The sequence below is a fragment of the Eschscholzia californica genome, unplaced genomic scaffold (genome assembly GCF_041429995.1).
Source record: "Eschscholzia californica isolate CP2 unplaced genomic scaffold, dmEscCali1.0.p SCAF_4, whole genome shotgun sequence".
NCBI classification, from domain to species: Eukaryota; Viridiplantae; Streptophyta; class Magnoliopsida; order Ranunculales; family Papaveraceae; genus Eschscholzia; species Eschscholzia californica.
In genome coordinates this window covers 35,828,104-35,847,403 of record NW_028238461.1, presented here as the reverse complement: position 1 = coordinate 35,847,403, position 19,300 = coordinate 35,828,104, and the positions used below count along the sequence as shown (strand labels likewise).

Here is a 19,300-nt window from a genome sequence, read left to right as displayed (position 1 = left end):
CTTTTCCCAGGTCACTCTTGAAGGAGATGTCCTTCGGCCTGAAAGAGAATTCCTCCCTAATGAGGTGTTCATCGACCAAGATGACAATGCGCTCAATTTATTAGGTATGACAATGATGACTTTATCCAGAAGATCATCTAGCTCGGTCGATTTAGGGATAACAATTAACCCTACCAATGAAAGGAACAAGTTCCAAGTCTTTAGTTGGGAATCACTCTTAAAAAAATCTTGTTTTGAATCATGCTCTGGAAGAATATGTGGTCCGAGAGTTAACTTCGTGTGTTACCTAGAGAAAGTAGGAGCTCTGACTAAGCACTTGGACTATTTTCAATCATTAGAATTCCTCTCGAAGAGTATACGGTGGCCGATGTCCTATCAAAAATAGTAGGGATGAGCAAAAACCGAACCAATCGACCAAACCAAACCAAGTCGAACCGCATCGATCGGTTTTTGGACCGAACCGATCACCCTCCGACTCGGCTCGGCCGAAAAACCGAACAATCCAAATCGGCTTGGTTTGGCCTCGGCTTGAGTTTCTAGAAACCGCCCAAACCGAATCGACTGAACTCTATGGAAAGAGGAAATAATAATTTTGTAATGCTAATAAGGAAAAAAAATTAGGAATACCATAATCAAGTTTTCCAAGTCTACAGTCTGTCCTCTTTCCTAGTTGTTGTTGTCGGTTTCGTCAACCACGACTTATTCAACTTGATTGAAAAGTTTTTAGAGGTAAGTCTTCACTATTTTATGTACACAACTTATTCTTAGTTAGTAAACTTAAAGATATATATTTTGCGTTCGCATTTCTACTTCTTTTTTTGTTTGTAATGGTGAAAAAGTACAATGAATTTTTAACTTTTATTTCGGTATATGTAATGGTGGAAAAGTACGATGGACTCTTAAGTTTATATTTTCCGTACATGCTAAGAAATGAATGACATTAGTTTACCATTTTCTCTAAATTGTGTTCGGTTAAACCGAACTCAACCAAGCCGAACCATGTCGCCCAGTCGAATGTTCGGCTCGACTTCGACCGACGATTTAGTCAAACCGCCACTTATTAGTTCGGCTTCGGCTCGGATCAAAACCGAAAAAACCGACCGCTGCTCACTCCTAAAAAATAGTGCAAAGTCAAGCAACTATGCCCGGAGTTTGGTTTTTTTTACCAAATATTGTTGGGTGAAGATTGCCTCTAAAACTAAGGCCGCGGCTTTGGGGAATAAAGAAAATTCTCCGGGGAATAAATTCTCGAGGGAATCCAGATTTTTTTGAAAATTCTCCGGAGAATAAATTTTTATGGGGAATACAGAATACATTTTTTTGAAAGTTCTCCTCCATCTCATCTGTTCTCTCTGCCACTTCATCTTCTCCGGCGAAAGTCGCCGGCCGACCAATTTTCTGGCCGGCGACCTTCAAACATAAAAAAAAAACTTTTTTAAAATTTTCTCTCTCCTCTCTCTCTCTAAATTTTTTTTTTCTTTTCTCTCTCTAGAACAGATCTAGAGAGAGTAGGTCTGTTCTCTCTAGATCTGTTCTAGAGAGAGAGAAAAGAAAAAAAATTAGAGAGAGAGAGAGGGGAGAGAGAAAATAAAAAATTTTATGTTTGAAGGTCGCCTGCCGGAAAATTAGTCAGCCGGCGACTTTCGCCGGAAAAGATGATGAGGTGTCGAGAAGATGAAGTGGTAAAGAGAGGTGATGGGACGGAGGAGCCTTTTTTATAGCATCTTCTAAAATTAGAAGCCTCTTAGTAATAAAAAGATATATAAAAAGTAAATCTTATTTGATTAGTTTTAAGAAAAGTCTTTATTCCCCAAAACGGTGGCCAAAACTAAAGAATCACATGTGACTATTGTGTGTCCAAAGTCAAATTAACTCCCCAACTGCCAATAATTGAAATCACAAATATTTTTTATTCACATCGAAAAAAGAGTTCATTGACTAATCCTAATGCATCTGATCAAAAACCAGATCCAGAAATTCACATGGTTTAAGTGAAGAAGGACTACTGGTTAGGAGAACAAATTTCGTTTTCATCACTTGTAGTCTAGTGAATTAGCAGGTTTCTTTCACCATGAAAAAGGTTTACAGAGGAAAACTAGAAGAATTAGTAGAAGAGAACTGGACTGTTAAACCCTTGAATGATGAAGAGCAATATCCAACTCAATCAAATCTTGAATACCTATCTACATCTCCACTTCGTTATTCTGAACGAAATGCTTACTTATCCACCATACCCATCTCAGATTTAATTAGAAAAAACCCCAAATCAGCTTCAAATCGTCGAAAATCTAAAGAATTTTATCGAAATAGAGATGCCCAAGTTGTCAAAACACCAGAATCTGATGTGGGTACTTCATTTCCTGGCAAAGAAGAAAATGGCGAGGAGAAGGAAGAGAGAGAAAATGAGGGAACTAAAGATGGGTGTGCCTCAGTAATCATGGATAATTCAACTGAGCAGGTAAATGAGACTTCTGATCCAATAGAGGATATAAATCATGTCTCTAATAGATTAGAAGAGCTTAAATTGGTTGCCCAAGAACCTGAATTGTCGGATGAGCAGCTCAGGATTAATGATGAGTTGCAGAAAGATGAGGTAAATTTGATCAATTTTAGAAAAGGTATCAGCTTTTTGGTTATTTTTGTTATTTTGATCCGAAAGCTACAACTCTTGACGGCCTGATTTATTGCCTCCAAATTTAGAATTTAAATTTTGGGGAGGAAAATTTTGGATTTTAAATGTGACTCAATTTTCTTCAGCTTGACCATCAGGAGTGACGGTTGGGCTAGGTATTTTAGAAAAATCAACATAGGTTTCTTCGACGTTATTAGAAACGTACTTTGATGTTTCTTTGAATTTATGATTCCTTCGTTTAACATGAGGACTCATATCAGAAAGTCAAAAAACTACTGTCTTCATTACAAGAATGTATTGGGAACCCATTGGTTAACAAAAAAATTGGAGAAGAATGGGGGAAATGGGGTCAGGTGGGGTGGTCTGTGGTTCCCAGCCCATTGGGGACCCGACCGATGGGCTTTTCTCTTCGAGAGGAGTGGTTGGGGCTGGGCTCCCAAATATCTGCCGAACCATCATCTCTAAGAACAATGTTTCTCAATGGGGGGCTCCCATCTCATTTTGGGAGCCTCCAAATTTTGTTCTCAATTCCAAGAGAGGCCCTCGAATGAGGGGCTCCCAACCCAAGTTTAGTGCATGTTTGATGTACGTGTGTGGGATTTTAGTTCTAATTTTCGACTGCGGAATTACTGGCTACAAATTTAAAATGTGTCAACCGTTTATATCTATAAAGAAGAACCAAAAAAAAAATATTAGAATAAAAAAATTAGAAGAGCTACAAAAATTAGAAAAAGAAGGATTAAAAGGAGAAAAAAAAATAAAGTGGGTGGATTTCCTTTTTTAGGGGATCCACCCTTAACTAGCTGTTGGGAAGGCCCCACGGCTAGTTGGGAGGGGCTTACAGCCTTTAGGGTAGCCCATCCCAACTATTGGGTTTGCTCTAAATTAGGAGTAAATTTCAGCTGGAAAGCCACCAAAGAGATTCCAACCTTCCATATCCATATTGGGAGGTTAATACTTTACCATTAGTAGCAAGAGGATGGTAACAAAAAAGAAGGAAAAACACTGATGGTGTTTGGAAAAAGTATAATTTAGTGGATGGTAGTCTCCGGGAACTCAAGTGTTTTTGGATGCAGAGATAGAATTACCTTCAACCTATGTATAACAGTTTATGGGTACGGTGCGGTGTTGTCTCAAGCAGACGATAAAAGTATTCATGAAAGACCGCTTTAAGTTATATCATTGAAATAACTCATAACCTATGGTGTAATTCTTTTGGAAACAGAGCTTAGTTATACAACTATATAAACAACCAAGTGATGTAGATCGTAGATGTAATAGATTGTCAGGGTAAGAATTGAGGGTGTATAACTATTTAACTAATCAAAGATCTTTTGCGAAGAAACTCGCAGGAGCCTTGATCTTTGCAGCCATATCTACGTCTTCATTCTCATTTGGTATTGTTTAGGAATAACCCCACCGGCTGAAATTTCCTTAGAACTAAAATATAAGCCTGGAGGACTCTCGACTCTCGAGTCACCTTTTGAGTTGAGTTAGACCCAATGGATTCCCCTGGTACCAGATTCAAGTCGTGCACCCAAATAGGCACGTATTCAAGGGACAGGGATGAGGGACCATACAACAACTCACTTGCACCTGACTGTGGGTGTTGACTGTTGAGGAATAATCCTGCACTGCCTGAGAATGGTCTTGGACTTGAAAATATAAGCATTGGACATCCCTTAGTTCTTGAGGTAGCCGTTGAGTTGAGTTAGACCCAATGGATTCCCCTGGTACCAGATTCAAGTCGTGCACCCAAATAGGCACGTATTCAAGGGACAGGGATGAGGGACCATACAACAACTCACTTGCACCTGACTGTGGGTGTTGACTGTTGAGGAATAATCCTGCACTGCCTGAGAATGGTCTTGGACTTGAAAATATAAGCATTGGACATCCCTTAGTTCTTGAGGTAGCTGTTGAGTTGAGTTAGTACAAATGGCTTTCTACTAATATTTTGTTTTGGTTCTATGTTAAAAGTAGAAATATAAGCTTATCATGTAAATATATAATTGCTCTCTTTGGATCTTAAAATTGTTTTTTCACAGATAGAAGTAATGGAGTCCATATTTGGTGAAAGTTTCATTAAACTTGACAGAGAGGATGGTTTACGATCTTTTCAGGTTTGTCATATTGGACTTATTCCATTTCAGATGTTAACAGAAATACCATTCCATAATCCTATCATGTCGAAGTATTCATATTTCTCGAAGTGAAACAATTCTGTTCTGTTTTGTAGCTGTATATAAGTATTGAAGTTCCTGATGGAGTAACAACATCTACGAACCTCTACTCACCTAGTGGAATGCTCCTGTTCGAAGAACAAGCCAATGAAACAACAGTCGGAACAGATAATTTGAATGAGTTGTTTTATTCTTTTGAAGTTCGGAATCTCCCACCAGTTGTGTTGACATGTTTACTGCCTAAATCATACCCAAGCCATATCTCTCCATATTTTACCATCTCGGTTCAATGGTTGGCTCCCACGAGGATTTCCAGTCTTTGCAACATGTTGGATTCAATCTGGATGAATCAATATGGTCAGGAAGTTATTACGCATAAATGGGTGGAATGGTTACAGTATTCTTCTCTTTCTCACTTGGGGTTTGATAAAGAAATAATTCTTGGTCCTTATAACATGCCACAAGTTGAAGATAGACGTGTCGTTTCAGGGAATTCTCCTGCAAATGCGGATATATGTCATGAGATTTTTCGTCAAAATTTACATGAATGTAGTGTTTGCTACGAAGAATACGCAGGTACTTCTCAAGTTTTCCTTTCAACTTTCTACTCGTATCGCAAATAAATCATTGTCAGTAGTTATCTTCAACCAATTCTTATCCATTTAAGGCGACGTGAATCCCAGTTGTTCCTTTGCCACCCATGCCCATGCCCATGCCCATGCCCATGCTCAAAAGGGTACAAGATTTTATTGCTGGCAAAGGTTCCACGAGCCCAACCAAAGGGCCTTGCTGTTGGCAAAGAGGCACCAATCTGCCCTACTCATCAGAGTATTCGGTTCACTACAGAACTAAGACATGCTCATACCCCAATTAGCCACCCCCTCATGGTGTGAGGGTTTGTCCTACTCATAGATGTTGCTAACTTCGAAATTTTAGGTGGCGTGTGTGTTTGATACTTTGACCTACGACAAAGACGTAGTTGCTTCTTATGCCCTTATTTCTGTAATTGCTAACTTTTGCTAACTTCGAAATGACTTCTTTTTCCCAGGCACAGAGTTTGCAAGATTGCCATGTAAACATTTCTCTTGTCTAACGTGTCTAGAGAAAAATTCAAACATGCATGTGAAGGAAGGCACAGTGAACAAATTATTTTGTTTGGCCGAAAATTGTGGAGGCTCGATTCCAACTGAATTGTTGAGAAGATTGCTTGGTAATGAGAAATTTAAGCGCTGGGAACTACTAATGTCACAAAAGACACATGATTCGATGTCCAATTTAGTCTATTGCCCAAGATGTAAAACGTCTTGCTTAGAAGATGAAGACCATCATGCGCAATGCACGAAGTGTTTTTTTAGCTTCTGTAGCCTTTGTAGAGAGAGGCGCCATGTAGGAGTTGAATGTATGACGCCGGAAATGAAGCTTCAAATCTTGCAGGTAATATGATTTATCGGGACACTACTTATGTTACTGTTAAACTCTGGTAGTATTTGTCTTTTTTCTCTATGTCAGATATTTAATCTAACTCATGGTCTGAATTAACTTGAGACAGATTTCAGAATGTTGTTTTTATCTGACTAGTCTGAAAGACTGATTCGGGTTGATTTTGGATCCATGTGATTCAGACAAGTCAGATCCAGACAACAAAAAAAACAAACGCCGCCTCAGACAATCATATAACATTCTCTTTTTTTTTTTTTTGAAAGACATATAACATTCTCTTGGTGTTACTTAATTTTGCCTGCAGGAGCGCCAGAGTTTATCTCAACTAAATGATGAGCAAATCCGTAAAGAACGTGAAATGATTGATGAGATTCTTAGTGTCAAAGAAGTACTTCGTGATGCTAAGCAATGCCCATCATGTAAGATGGCGATCTCGAGAATTGAAGGATGTAACAAAATGAAATGTGAGAATTGTGGAGAGTACTTTTGTTATCGATGTAACAAAGCAATTGATGGTGATGATCATTTTATGAGGTACATAATTTTTTCTTCCCAAATTTGAATGAACTCCTCTTTTATTGTTTTATTCTTGTATAGAACTAACAGAAACTCGCAAATTGAAGGTTTGGCGGGTGCACACTTTTCCCACCTGAACCAACTCAAGAGTTTGAAAATAAGATGAATGAACACCAGTTGTTTGATCAGCTACTTTCCGAACTGAGCGGTCCAGATCATGCACAGCCATGCCCAAATTGCAGTGAGGAGAATCCAAAGGTAAGTGGAGATGATTACTTAATTTATTTTGCGGGAATGAGACTTAGAGTGCAACGAAGTTTTAGATGCAATATATCAGACGAATCTCATCTTATATTTAGTTTCTAGGAGAGAACATCTGCATTCAACTTCAAAAGGGAAAAAATGTCTAAGTTGCTAACTTTATAAGTATGCATTTTGTGCATGTGTGACCATTTTAGTCGGTTTAGGAGTATTTAAGAGAAGTGAAATTTTTCGAGAATTATTATTACTAGTGATATTTTGAGTAACAAAATGGTTAAGTTAGATAGGAAAGTAATCTTAGGAGTTAAGATGGCTAATTTAGATAATTTTATCAAGAGGGGAGTTTGCTAATTTAGAATGTCTAAGAATTAGTAGTTCGTCGTTATAAGTATAGAAATCAAGCGCTATTGGATCATTTGGTAATGTTATAAGAAACAATAGTCTAGAAAACTGGAATATCGACATAGAGGGCACCAACAACAGTCTAGTAGAGATCTAATGACATTACTACAGAATACAATAATCTTCAAAGGTTGTGTGAAGATGAGATTATATCAAAGATCAAATCATCAATTTATGATCCGGCTTCCAAATTCAAGAACTAGTGGTTTTTAGTCATCACACACTTGTGTGTAACTACTAGGACACAGTTGTAGTAGATAGCCGTGGTCTTATATTCCTCATGGGTTTTTTTTTGTCTAGGGTTTGTGCTAGAGATATGTTAATCTTTCCATTCAGACTATTTAATAATATTAGGCTTTTTCAATCAACTAAGTAACTGAGTATTAGATGAAACATAAATCGTTAACTAATATTCATATACATTTATTTATATTTTGTTTATACAAGTTCTCATTTATATTTAGTCGGATTATAGGAATTCATCTAAATAAATGGAACTATTCTGAACAACAAACAGGTTGATAATAACAATCATATCCACTGCCGTTCTTGCCATATCCATTACTGCAACTTATGTAGAAAGATTGTTCGTAGTTCTCTCCATTACGGACCCAAGGGCTGCAAGCAACACACGACTGGATGAATCTTAGACGTCATGTAAGCCAACTTGAACGAGGTTTCTATGAGCAGATGGAAACCAAACCCAAATGTCTAAATTGAGTCCAGATTCAAGATCGTCATCACATCGCCCTGGTTTAACGACAGGTTTATTTTTCTGAACTAGTTAAGCTAGATTAACCCTTATTTGACCTTGTCCTTGAATTGGGTAGATCAGAAGATGAACATCTCTATAAAATGTTCCTAATGAATGGTCAAAGTAGGAGGCCAATATTATACTACTTTTCTGAAGAGTAAAGCACATTTGTGTTGTAATATGTTTGTATATTTTTTGAATGGGTGAATCTGCAATGTTTGCCTAGCTTTTATTGTTTATGGTGCAAAGACATAAGAGTAGTAGGTTGTTGACTGATAATAAAACCAACCAATTCTATTCCGCCCAAGCCCGAATTCTGTAAACTCAATCTGAATCCTATGCCCAACTACCGGCGCTTAGGTGCATTCTTTTTTTTTTGATGAAAATAGGCCATTGCCTGTTTTATTAGCTATTAGAACAATAATGAATGTTGGCTAAATCTGCCGCCAACGGACATACAATGCAACTAGGAGTCTCATAGATCTCCAAAGTTTGATTCAAGTTTACATTAGAGAACTTTGCTAACATATGCGCAACATTATTCGCCTCACGAGGACAATAAGAGAACTCTGTCTTCTCAAGCTTTGCAATATCTGACTGGATCTCCATTACAATCGGTCTTATTCTCCACGGTACCTCATTCAGCTCCTTCGAGCATGCATGTATTACAATCATAGCATCGCCCTCAATACCACACTCATACTCGGGGAGTAGTAGTGCAATGGAAAGTGCTAGCTTTGCAGCCCTTGTTTCTGCTTCCAAAGGCGATGAGGATCGACAATTGGTTGTTAGGGCCATCACAAACTCTCCTCTTTCATTTCTACAAACAGCAGCAAGTGTGGCATTACCATTGGAGTATGCAGCATCGAAATTTACCTTTAACTGCCCGGATTTTGGTGGAACCCAGATTTTGAGATTAGGCGCGAGACTTGCTTCAACTATTTCATGACTCAATACCGGGTCTAAGAATTCCTTATACATATTTTGTGCTTCTTGGATTATTCTATAATTGTTCGGTGCTATATTCTCAAACGTACACTTGTTTCTTGCTTTCCATAATAACCATGTAACGTAGATACGCAATGTTATCACCTCTTCCTGCTCTTCACTCATTAACCATTTACATAAAAGAAGTTTGAAATCATCATTCCCATCAACCCTGAGATTTAGCGGGTAGCTCATCCAAGTCTCCCTTGCGAACCGACATGTTCGAAAGAGATGATCAATATCTTCCTCTTCTTTCTTGCAATATGCACATAATGTTGAGGCTTGTGAATTAAACCTCAATGCCCGTTTTTTGGTAGGTAATGCATCATGTAATAAACGCCACACAAACATTCGAACTCTTGGTGCCAACTTTAACCTCTTCCAAACCCTGCTCCATGTTAAACCTGCTGGTAGTTCAATGGACTTTGAGGAACTCGGCTTCTCCTTGGCAATAGTCATATATAGTGATTTAGTAGAGAATTCACCTTTCTGAGTATGTACCCATATAAGTTTGTCTTCTAACTCTCTTTTGTGTAACGGTATTTCAAGAATTGCTTTGACCGACAAATCATCAAACAACTTGCCTATAAGTTCTTCGTTCCACTGTCCTTGGCGATTCATGAGATCTTTAACTAAAAATATATTTGTCTCCTCCATATTGTTTGATTTCTTGTTTGGTTTAAATCCCCTTAAATTCGGCACCCACGGGTCATCCCAAACACGAATTTTATCTCCATTTCCAACCATGAAGCAAACTCCATCTTTTAGAAATTCTCTCATGTCTAAAATACTCTTCCAAGTAGCTGTCGATGTCGATTTGTTTTTATAAGTCCAGAAATTTTCTGTTTTAAGATATTTTGCTCTCAATAATCGAACCCATAAAGCCATTGGTTCCGTCAGGAATCGCCAAGTTAATTTCCCTACCATAGATTGATTTACCATACCCATATCTCGGATACCCAAACCTCCTTCTTTTTGACTTGCTTGCATATTCTTCCAACTCAAATAGTGCATTTTAGATTTCTCCATATTATGTCCCCACCAAAAATTCCTCTGCCACTGTTCTATTTTTTCAACAACTCCTTTAGGTACTATATTTGTAGATAGAAAGTATATGGGAATTGATGAGAGCTCACTTTTGAGAAGGACTGTTCTGCCGGCATGAGATAACGAGCTTATTTTCCACCCCATTAGTTTCTTTTCAATCTTTTTCACAACAAACTCATAGGAGGCAATTTTATGTTTCGACTTCAATAAATAGTTTCCTAAATAGACATCGTCCTTCTTCATCTCTTTAACTCCAAGAACTTCCAGTATCTTCGCCTTTCTTTCTAACGTACAATTTGTACTAAATTGAATTGAGGATTTCTGAAAATTAATTAATTGTCCGGAACAACCGGCATATGAATTCAATATAGATTTTAGTTGATTCACATTCACTTCCGATGCTTTCCCGAAGAAGAATAGATCATCTGCAAACATAAGGTGACTCACACTCGGTGCATATCTGTTAATTCGAAGTCCATTATAAATCCCATTTGTTTCTGCCTGATCAACGAGCTTGGTGAGAGTTTCCGAACATAATATAAACAAATATGGGCTAAGCGGGCAACCCTGTCGAAGACCTCTTTTACTATAAAAATACCCCTTCGGACGACCATTCAGTAATAAGGAAAATGATGCAGTAGATACACAGTTCATAATAAGCATATGAGTATTAGCAGTAAATCCATATCTTAGCAGCACTTCACTAAGAAAATTCCAATCTACTCTGTCGTATGCTTTTGCCATGTCGACCTTTAATGCAAATGCTCCCTCCTTTGCTGTAGTGTTTGCTATAGAGTGGAAAATTTCTTGGGCAATAATTATATTGTCAGATATTTGACGGCCAGGTACAAAAGCATTCTGAACAGAGGAAATCATCTTCCCAATAATAGGTCTGATCCGATTCTTTATTATTTTCGTTATAATACGATATAATACGTTGCATAACGAGATTGGCCTATAGTCAATAGGTGTTTCTGGAGCACTTACTTTGGGAATTAACGTAATAAAAGTATGATTTAATTTACCTGGCAACGTTCCCGTTTCGAATACAAATTTAATTTGAGTCGTAACCTCATCTCCAATAACTCCCCAACATCTTTTGTAAAAAATTGCAGAGAACCCATCCGGTCCAGGTGCTTTACATGCCTTCATCCCCTTTATAACATTCCAAATTTCCTCCTTAGATGGTATTGAGCCTATAAATTGATTTTCCGGAGCTAATAAAGGTCTGTCTGAAAGTGTTAATGTCTCTGGGAATTCGGTAATGTGTTCTGATCTGGAAACCCTGTAAAAATGGTGCAAAAAAACATTAGTTATAACAGTCGGATCCGAAGACCAACTTTGGTCATCTAATTTCACCACATTGATATTGTTCTTCCTTCGCCTATTGAGTACCGACAGATGAAAGAACTTTGTATTTTTATCATTGTCTTCTACCCAGTGTTTTTTTGCTCTCTGACGCCAAAATATTTCTTCCAACTTTCTCAACTCCACCAATTTTCGTTGCACCTCATTCTCTTCCTTGATAATCTCCATTGTTGGGGTACGATCTTGCACTTCTAGTAACAGTTCTTCGGTGGCCTTGATTTGTTCAAAGAGCTGTCCTACCCGAGCCTTGCTCCAACTCAATAGTTTCCTCGACAATTGTCCCAATTTATTTGTAAAAACTCCACTTGTTTGCTCCCACCCTGTTTTCATAACTTCATCAAATTCTTCATGGAAAGTCCAGTGTGCCTCAAATCTAAAAGGAATTGCTCCTTTGATTTTTTCTCTTGACGTATTTAAAATGATCGGAGCATGGTCACTATGAAGTCGTGGCAGATGTTTCACTATAGCATTCGGAAATCTAATACGCCAATTCGGGCTGACTAAAACTCTGTCCAGTCTCTCTCTTATATGATGGTTCAATCCCCTACCATTTACCCATGTATAAGCTGGGCCAGAATACCCTATATCAATCAGATTGCAATCCATAATCATACTTCGGAACTGGTCTGAAGCCTTCTTATTCACTCCATTTCCTCCCCATTTTTCAACCTCCATTACAATAGCATTGAAGTCTCCCATAGCACACCAAGGTTCTTTTGTTTTAGTGCCGAATTCACGCATGAAATCCCAGAATTTTTCTCTATGATTGGAATTCGGAGGCCCATACACAAATAAAATACTCCACTTCTGCTTCTTTCCAATTTCTTTTATTCTAATATGAATATGATTTTTCGAATAAGAAGTAATCTCAATATCAACCTCATCATCCCAGACCAGCCATAGTCCTCCACTTAATCCAACTGCTGGTACAATGAAAGTATTTTTATAACTCAATTTCTGTACCCAAAATTCGGACGATCTTTGTGATAATTTTGTCTCTGATAAGAAAAGAATCGATGGTTTTACCGCCCTAAGGAATGTATTCAAGTGCAGAATTGTCGGATCATTCCCCGTCCCCCGACAATTCCAACTTTGTATAATCATTTGGTTTGCGGCCTTAATGGGCTGACCGCCTTCACCCGATCAACTTCCATCTCAACAGCTACTTTCCTCTTCTTCTCTAAGTCACCCTCATCTTCTTTATTAATCTCCTGGGCTGCTCGAGCCCTCTTTAGCCGAGTAGTATTCGTCGGTTCAGTACATGTGACCGATTTATGCACTTCTCGTGCCAATTTCCTCCACGAACCAGTTCGACCACCCATTGATATTCTCTCACAATGGGTTGTAACGTTATCAAGCTTCCCAACAAACTTTGATTTCAACTCAATCGATTTATCAATTGAGTTTGTTCGAATCTCCTCCTGCTTCCCAGTCTTAGACCCGTTCTGAACTTTAGTTGGTGATACTATCTTGCCCTCTGCAGCCATCAAGTTTTCTATCCCCTTCATCTCCTTTCTGTCTAGAGTCGAGAACTTTTCTGGTACAATTCTATTTCCTCCAACCATTTCAGCAACCTCCTTCACTCCCACTTCTCCACTCGAACCAGTTTTCCTTCCTACTGTACTCGGTTTATGTTTTCCTAACTTCTCATTTCCTTTACCAGCTATAAACCTTTCTTCAACATCATCCCCACTTCTATTGTCAGTAAAAGGATATGTTACTATTCTTGTTATTGATTCATCATCTAACCCACCTACCACAGACTTTGCTATTAAGCTTTCTCCCAAGTTGCTGCCTTCAAAAGTAACAATTCTTTCCTGTCTTGACTGAATTCCAGAGCTCGGTTGGGACTCTGATAAGTTAGTATTATCTTCATCCCTCTTATTGTTTAATTGTTTATCGGAGTCTTCCTGATTTTGATTAACATTTTCTTCTCTACTTTTTTTGCTCCATTCGTATTGTATTTTGTTTCGAAACTCTGCTTTTAGTTTATCGCTAAACCTTGGTAATAATAGACTCATTGCTTTAGTTTTTATATCCTCTGACCAACTCTCTGATATAGCTTCCCGAATCTTCGCCTTCGCCTCACAATTACTCATAATATGCCCCAACTTCCCACAATAGTAACAGAATTTAAATAACTTCTCATATTTAATTACGAGATTGCACAATTTTTTATTCGATAACTCAATTTGAATCTCTGACTTCAATGCTCTATTGATATCAATGCACACCCTGATTCTCGCGTACTTACCCCACTTAGAAACTTCTTCAGAATCGATTGATTTTGGTTCTCCAATCAATGCTCCGATCTTTTTTACTGCATCAACTGTTAAGTATTCTACTGGTAAACCATGGATTTGGACGTAGAACTCAGCTCTGTTAAACTCGTATTCTGATGGACGTAGAACTCAGCTCTGTTAAACTCGTATTCTTGAATGCACGCTTAGGTGCATTCAAGAAAGAATAAAGTGATGGAATTTCATATTATTCATGCATATAAATTATGAAGAATACAAATAATGAAAGTAACCCAAGATTTATATTTGGTGAATCAAAGAGATGTAAAAGATTGTAGGTACTTACCCGAATCCATTGCTTGAAGATATAGTAGATTTCAATGTTACCCTTATAATTTGGACAAGATCTTCTAAACCTTGAGAATGTACGTTGTTTCAGATTTTTCAAAAATGGGGTTGGGAAATCATGAAGGGGAACTGCCTAAGTAGTTACTAGTCGTTACCCAAGTAATTATTAAAGAGCCCATTATTCTTTGATAATTACTTTTGAGGGCTTTACACATAACATATTGATAATATGCTCCCCACACTTCAAATTGATATTTTATGGTCCATAAGGTATAAATCGATTAGATCACCTTTTTGGACCCTTAAGTGAAATAACATGTATTATGTAATTAATTCATATATTATGCGACATTAGTCATTAGTATTAAAAATACTAACATAAATGACCTAATTTTGTGCTCACTTTACAGTCGGATGCTGATTGGAAGATTTTCGCACATATTAACTAATATTAGAGCAGTCTTGTTGTTTCGGTTGTGGGAGGTTTGACTCTCTCTAGTTTATCATTAAAATCGAGTCCACTCTCTAACTATTAGAGAGTTCGACATTGTTATTGCCTAACAGTAACCGTCCATTTGGACAGAACCAAGATAGACGTAAAGTGATTAAGTCTAGGCCATAATAAGTTATCTTTTGTCAAGACATTTTACAATCATTTAATAGTACTAATAATTAGGTGTACGTCTCTCAAGATTCAACGACTTACTTTTAGGCTATGAACTCTTAGACTTCTTCTGGTTAGAACTTTTGGAATCTTGACTTGATTTCTCGATAACTCCCAATTTCTGATTTGGTTTCGAGGTAGCTCCTGATTTTGGGTTTTTCTTCTAGGCACGATAAGATGCCCTAGACTTCAAATTCTAGATTCAATAAAATACTTTCAATTCTAGATTTTAGATACAACGGAGAGCTCTTGATTTTAGATTCTAGATATACTAAAATGTTCTTGATTATGTATTCTAGACATATTAAAATGTTTTCGAAACGATGCTCTTGATTCAATTCTCGATAATCACATTCCAAAATATTGTTTCGCTCACAAGAATACAGAGGCAACCCTATTCCTTCGGGAATGGGGTTCCCCTAAAGAAGGTAATAGCAAAATCTGGAAGAGGGTGGGTTTGTGATACACATTTCTCCGAAATTATTTGTTTTAATATTTATGGACAAAATTTTCCTTAATATATTATTGAAATGACTAATATTGATGTTCTCCTTAATATAATATCAAAACTGAAAAAAAATTAAAAATGTAGCTTTATCAAACAAATTATTTCTAATGAATCCGGTGGGTTTGTAATGAATCCAATGAGTAGAAGGACACATTACTTGGTTGTCTCTCTACTCTATCTCTCTAGCTTTCTCTATCTACTTTTCTGTCTCTCTCGTTTTAAATCAATTTTTTTATTTTGATTATTTAAATTATCATATACCAATTTCTTTAATGAATCCACAGGGGGGGGGGGGGGGGAAGACAACATATCTCCTTGTTTTTCTTTATTGAAAAAAAAATGTTAGATTACACTAACAATCATGTGTTGTTTTCATGACACCTGATGTCGCGTTAAAATGCCACATTTGGATCGCCTAACTTCGATGAGTTAGTTCGTTTCCGGTTTTATTTCTAATTATTTATGTGTTTTTCTTGTTAGGAAGCTTATTTGGAGTTTGACGTTTGATTCGAAATAAAACGGAGCATTTATCACATTTTTATCTCATGTGAAGAGACCGGAAGGAAAGAGAGACCAGGGGTATTTTGGTAATTTTGGCAGATATCAGAGGTTAAATGGAAAGTGGAGTCGATGGTGAGTCCGACGACGAAAACGGAAGTCGAATCGGAGTTCGGACTGGAAAGTTATGGAAGAAGGAAGTCGAGGGTCATTTTCGCCTTTCTAAAGATTAGAGGAAGTAGAGACAAGTTTGGAGGCACCCCTTGGTTTGTAATAAGAAACAAAGTCCTAACTCCAACCTAAGCCCAAGAGCCTAAAGAAGAGGAGCAATGAAAAATTCTATGAGCACCTTTGTGTTATGAAGACCAAGTCTTAATGGGTGGACTAAGTCAAGGATTTATGGGTGAAAAGAAAAGAGTAAAGTCTGAAAAAGGGGATCATCTTCTCCATTAACTAGGGTTTGTGTAAAGAGTTGAAAGGAGAGAGAAAGACTAAGGGAGTAGCCGGCCAAGCTTGGTCGGACACTAGGTCGGCCATAACTTTGGCCGGCGCGGCAAAGGGAACGAGTCAGGGACGTAGCCAGCTGCTCGGGTTTGAAGAAGAGGAGAGACAGCAGCAGCTGGGCTGTTCCTCAAGGAGATCGGGACAACAAGTTAGGTCACCGGAACAACAAGAACACCACTCGGGATCCTCAAAGGAACTCGATCTGGGTAGCAGCAGTTCCGGATTGTGAGAAAGTAGATCTGGCCAGAAAGGGCTAAGCTCAACCGAGATACAACAGTAGCTTGGGTTGAAGGATAGAGCTCGGGATTCCATTAACAAGGCTCGGGACTATAGCTTGGGGTTGGCTGAAATCTTCATCTATTTGATCAGAACTTTCAAGGGTTTTCCGGCAATAATCTTGGCCGGAAACCTTAGGGTTATTACTTGGGAACCTATTGCCTTGATTATCCTTGTGTTTGATTGTTATTTGGTGCTGAACTTTTAGAGAGAGAAAGCTTCAAGCTAGCTTTCATGGTAGATTGTTTTTGAAAGGAAGAAGGTACTGTTTGCTAAGGGGAACCTTGGTTTTTACTGAGGAGACACCTAATTTGCATAGTTAAGGGGAAAACAGAACTTTACTAAGGGGAGATCGGCAGTACTTAAACACATCATTTTCCGACGATCCTAGCCATGCGCCTCATCGGAATAGGGAGATTTTTCACCTTAACTTTTGTCTTTATTTTCTTCTCGTTTTATTATGTGTTCCACCATGTCTAGCTAATTCTTTATTCGGATACTCGTGAAACATGATTCGATATGTGATGAATGATTTATTGTTTGTGAAATGTTAGTTTGATTAACTTTGTCTAATTTTATGAATTAGAAACCTTAATCTTAATCGTTTATTGACATATCATTTAATAGTTCGTACTTAATTTGATAACCGATGCTTAGTAACTTTTGATCGGTTATACTTAGTTTGACGAACTATGCTTAGGAGTGTCATATTTATTCATTGTCAACTTATTTGATAGTGTGTCATTAGTTTGATAGTCGATGATGACCTTGAGCATTGTGAGATCATGGCACGTTATTCTAACGGTTGGCCATTACATGTTGATGATGATGACCTTGATCTGAGGAGTTCCATCACTACCCGACCTGATATGACCTTAAGAGAATACCAACATTTGCGTAGAGCTGAGCTTAACCAACATGGTATGACCCTAGGAGAATACCGACGGATGAATGAGGGCAATAGGCCTGTTGAGCCTAATCGACCTGGTATGACCTTAGGAGAGTACCGACAGATGTGTAGAAAGAGCCCAACCGACCTGGTATGACATTTGGGGATTATCAACGAATGTCTAGAAATAGTCCGATTAGTGAGTGGAGTAGACCAGAACCTGATCGATCTCGTATGACATTAGGAGAATACCAACAAATGTATAGAGATAGTCAGATTAGTGATGGATATGGTCTGACACCAAATATGTATGAGAGACCTTATAGTCCACACTATTCTGAGACCAATGACTTTAGAGGCAGGTATGATCCTAATATGTACGGTAGGAGTTATGATCAAGAGTCTTCATTTAATTATACTAGTGAGCCTTATTATGATGAGACTCTCGAGGATAGATCCCAAACAGAGTCTAAGAGTCATTTTACTGAGATGATGTCGCAATTTGCGACTCAAATGCAACAGGAGATTGAGTCCTTGGCTCAACAGGTAAAAATGCTTAAGTCAGAGTCATTCGTCGACGAGGAAGGGGTTTCACCACCCCAAACTCAAGAGGGTACTAGGTACGATGACGAGGGTAATACGTCTAACCCTAGTACTAAGTTAAATGTCGATGAATTTACTGATAGTACCCAAGAATCTGAACAGATTGATGACCTTATGGTCTCTTTACCTTGATCCTTATCGTCTCATTATGATAAGACTCTACCAGACTTTGATGTTCAGGATGATGGCTCTATGAGAAAGTTTGAGGATGACACGATTATGAACTATCCGATTTTTGACACTTGTAAGGAGTCAGTCTTAGATGCAATGCTAGGAAGGCCTGATATTATAACTCACTGCGAGGCTCCAGATGCCTTTGAGGGTAATGATGACTTAGTAGTTAGAGACATGTTGGATAGTTTGTCAGACTATTTACCTAAGGAAATCATGGACCTTGACTTGGTCCCTGAGCCTATTGCCTTACCCTTAGAGTCTAGTTCGACTTTCCACATGATCTCAAACTCGGTTGTTGATCCCTTTTGGGACATTTCAGACGTCTTTCCAAAGACGTCTATGGACATAGTGGATATTCTGTCCACTAAGCTTCCAGATGATTTATTGCCTTCGACTGATATTTTGACCCTTCACGTGTATGTCGATCCTTTTGATGATTTCTTTGTTGTCGTTCCTTCTATTTATGCCTACTTAGTGGACTGTGCACCCACTAAGTTTGGGGATGGCTTGTTTTCTTTTATCGTCTCATGTGCACTTCATATTCTTTATCTTTTTGTGAGACGATTAGCACCTGCGTATAGCTTTCCTTGGGTTGACCCCCAAAATTTCCGTCTCTTATTGTATGATCTTTGACTGATTGAGATGGGTCTTGATGTTTGTGGGTATCATCTCTCGAAACCCTCCACGAGACAGAACTCGTGCTCTTGCGAAAGCAAGAGAATCAACGTCTAATTGCATAGCTCAATGCAATCGTGTGTACCCGCGTTAGTGGTCATTTTTATGGTCATGATCTTATGTGCTTCATTCTCATATCTCTTGTTGATCATAGGAGCATTTCTTACATGTTTTGCTTTTGAGGCATAGTTTGTTCCAAGTTTTGGGATGACGACGAGCTCGACATCAACTTGGAACCTGTTCATATACGAGTCTCGATAGTAGTATCTTTTATCTCCTCCGGTTGTGGTAATATCATTCCATTCTTCCCTTTAAATTAATATGTCTTATC

At 38.1% G+C, this 19,300-nt stretch overlaps 2 protein-coding genes across 2 annotated transcripts; one reads left to right on the top strand and one right to left on the bottom strand.

Moving 5' to 3' along the window:
- Positions 1 to 1,122: 1,122 nt before the first annotated feature.
- LOC147544348 (uncharacterized) lies at positions 1,123 to 8,413 on the top strand. Its single transcript, XM_086674097.1, has 8 exons — positions 1,123 to 1,203; positions 1,835 to 2,593; positions 4,681 to 4,755; positions 4,872 to 5,391; positions 5,864 to 6,249; positions 6,560 to 6,789; positions 6,879 to 7,029; positions 7,952 to 8,413. Exons 2-8 carry the CDS (start codon positions 2,072 to 2,074, stop codon positions 8,075 to 8,077), a joined length of 2,010 nt encoding a protein of 669 aa, XP_086530223.1. The 5' UTR covers positions 1,123 to 1,203; positions 1,835 to 2,071; the 3' UTR covers positions 8,078 to 8,413.
- Positions 8,414 to 8,593: 180 nt separating this feature from the next.
- Positions 8,594 to 14,186, bottom strand: LOC147544347 (uncharacterized). Its single transcript, XM_086635683.1, has 3 exons — positions 14,177 to 14,186; positions 12,721 to 13,985; positions 8,594 to 12,547 (listed from the first exon to the last, which is right to left on the bottom strand). Exons 1-3 carry the CDS (start codon positions 14,184 to 14,186, stop codon positions 8,594 to 8,596), a joined length of 5,229 nt encoding a protein of 1,742 aa, XP_086491809.1.
- Between the last annotated feature and the right edge of the window lie 5,114 nt (positions 14,187 to 19,300).

What these genes read in the sequence shown, in the direction of transcription:
- LOC147544348 (XM_086674097.1), top strand. Translation starts at nt 2,072, where the DNA reads ATGAAAAAGGTTTACAGAGGAAAACTAGAAGAATTAGTAGAAGAGAAC. An exon ending in ATGGTTTACGATCTTTTCAG is followed by an intron (nt 4,756 to 4,871) that starts GTTTGTCATATT and finishes TCTGTTTTGTAG; the next exon opens with CTGTATATAAGTATTGAAGT. An exon ending in GGTGATGATCATTTTATGAG is followed by an intron (nt 6,790 to 6,878) that starts GTACATAATTTT and finishes CGCAAATTGAAG; the next exon opens with GTTTGGCGGGTGCACACTTT.
- LOC147544347 (XM_086635683.1), bottom strand. An exon ending in AAGTTGATCGGGTGAAGGCG is followed by an intron (nt 12,548 to 12,720) that starts GTCAGCCCATTA and finishes TTTTGGGTACAG; the next exon opens with AAATTGAGTTATAAAAATAC.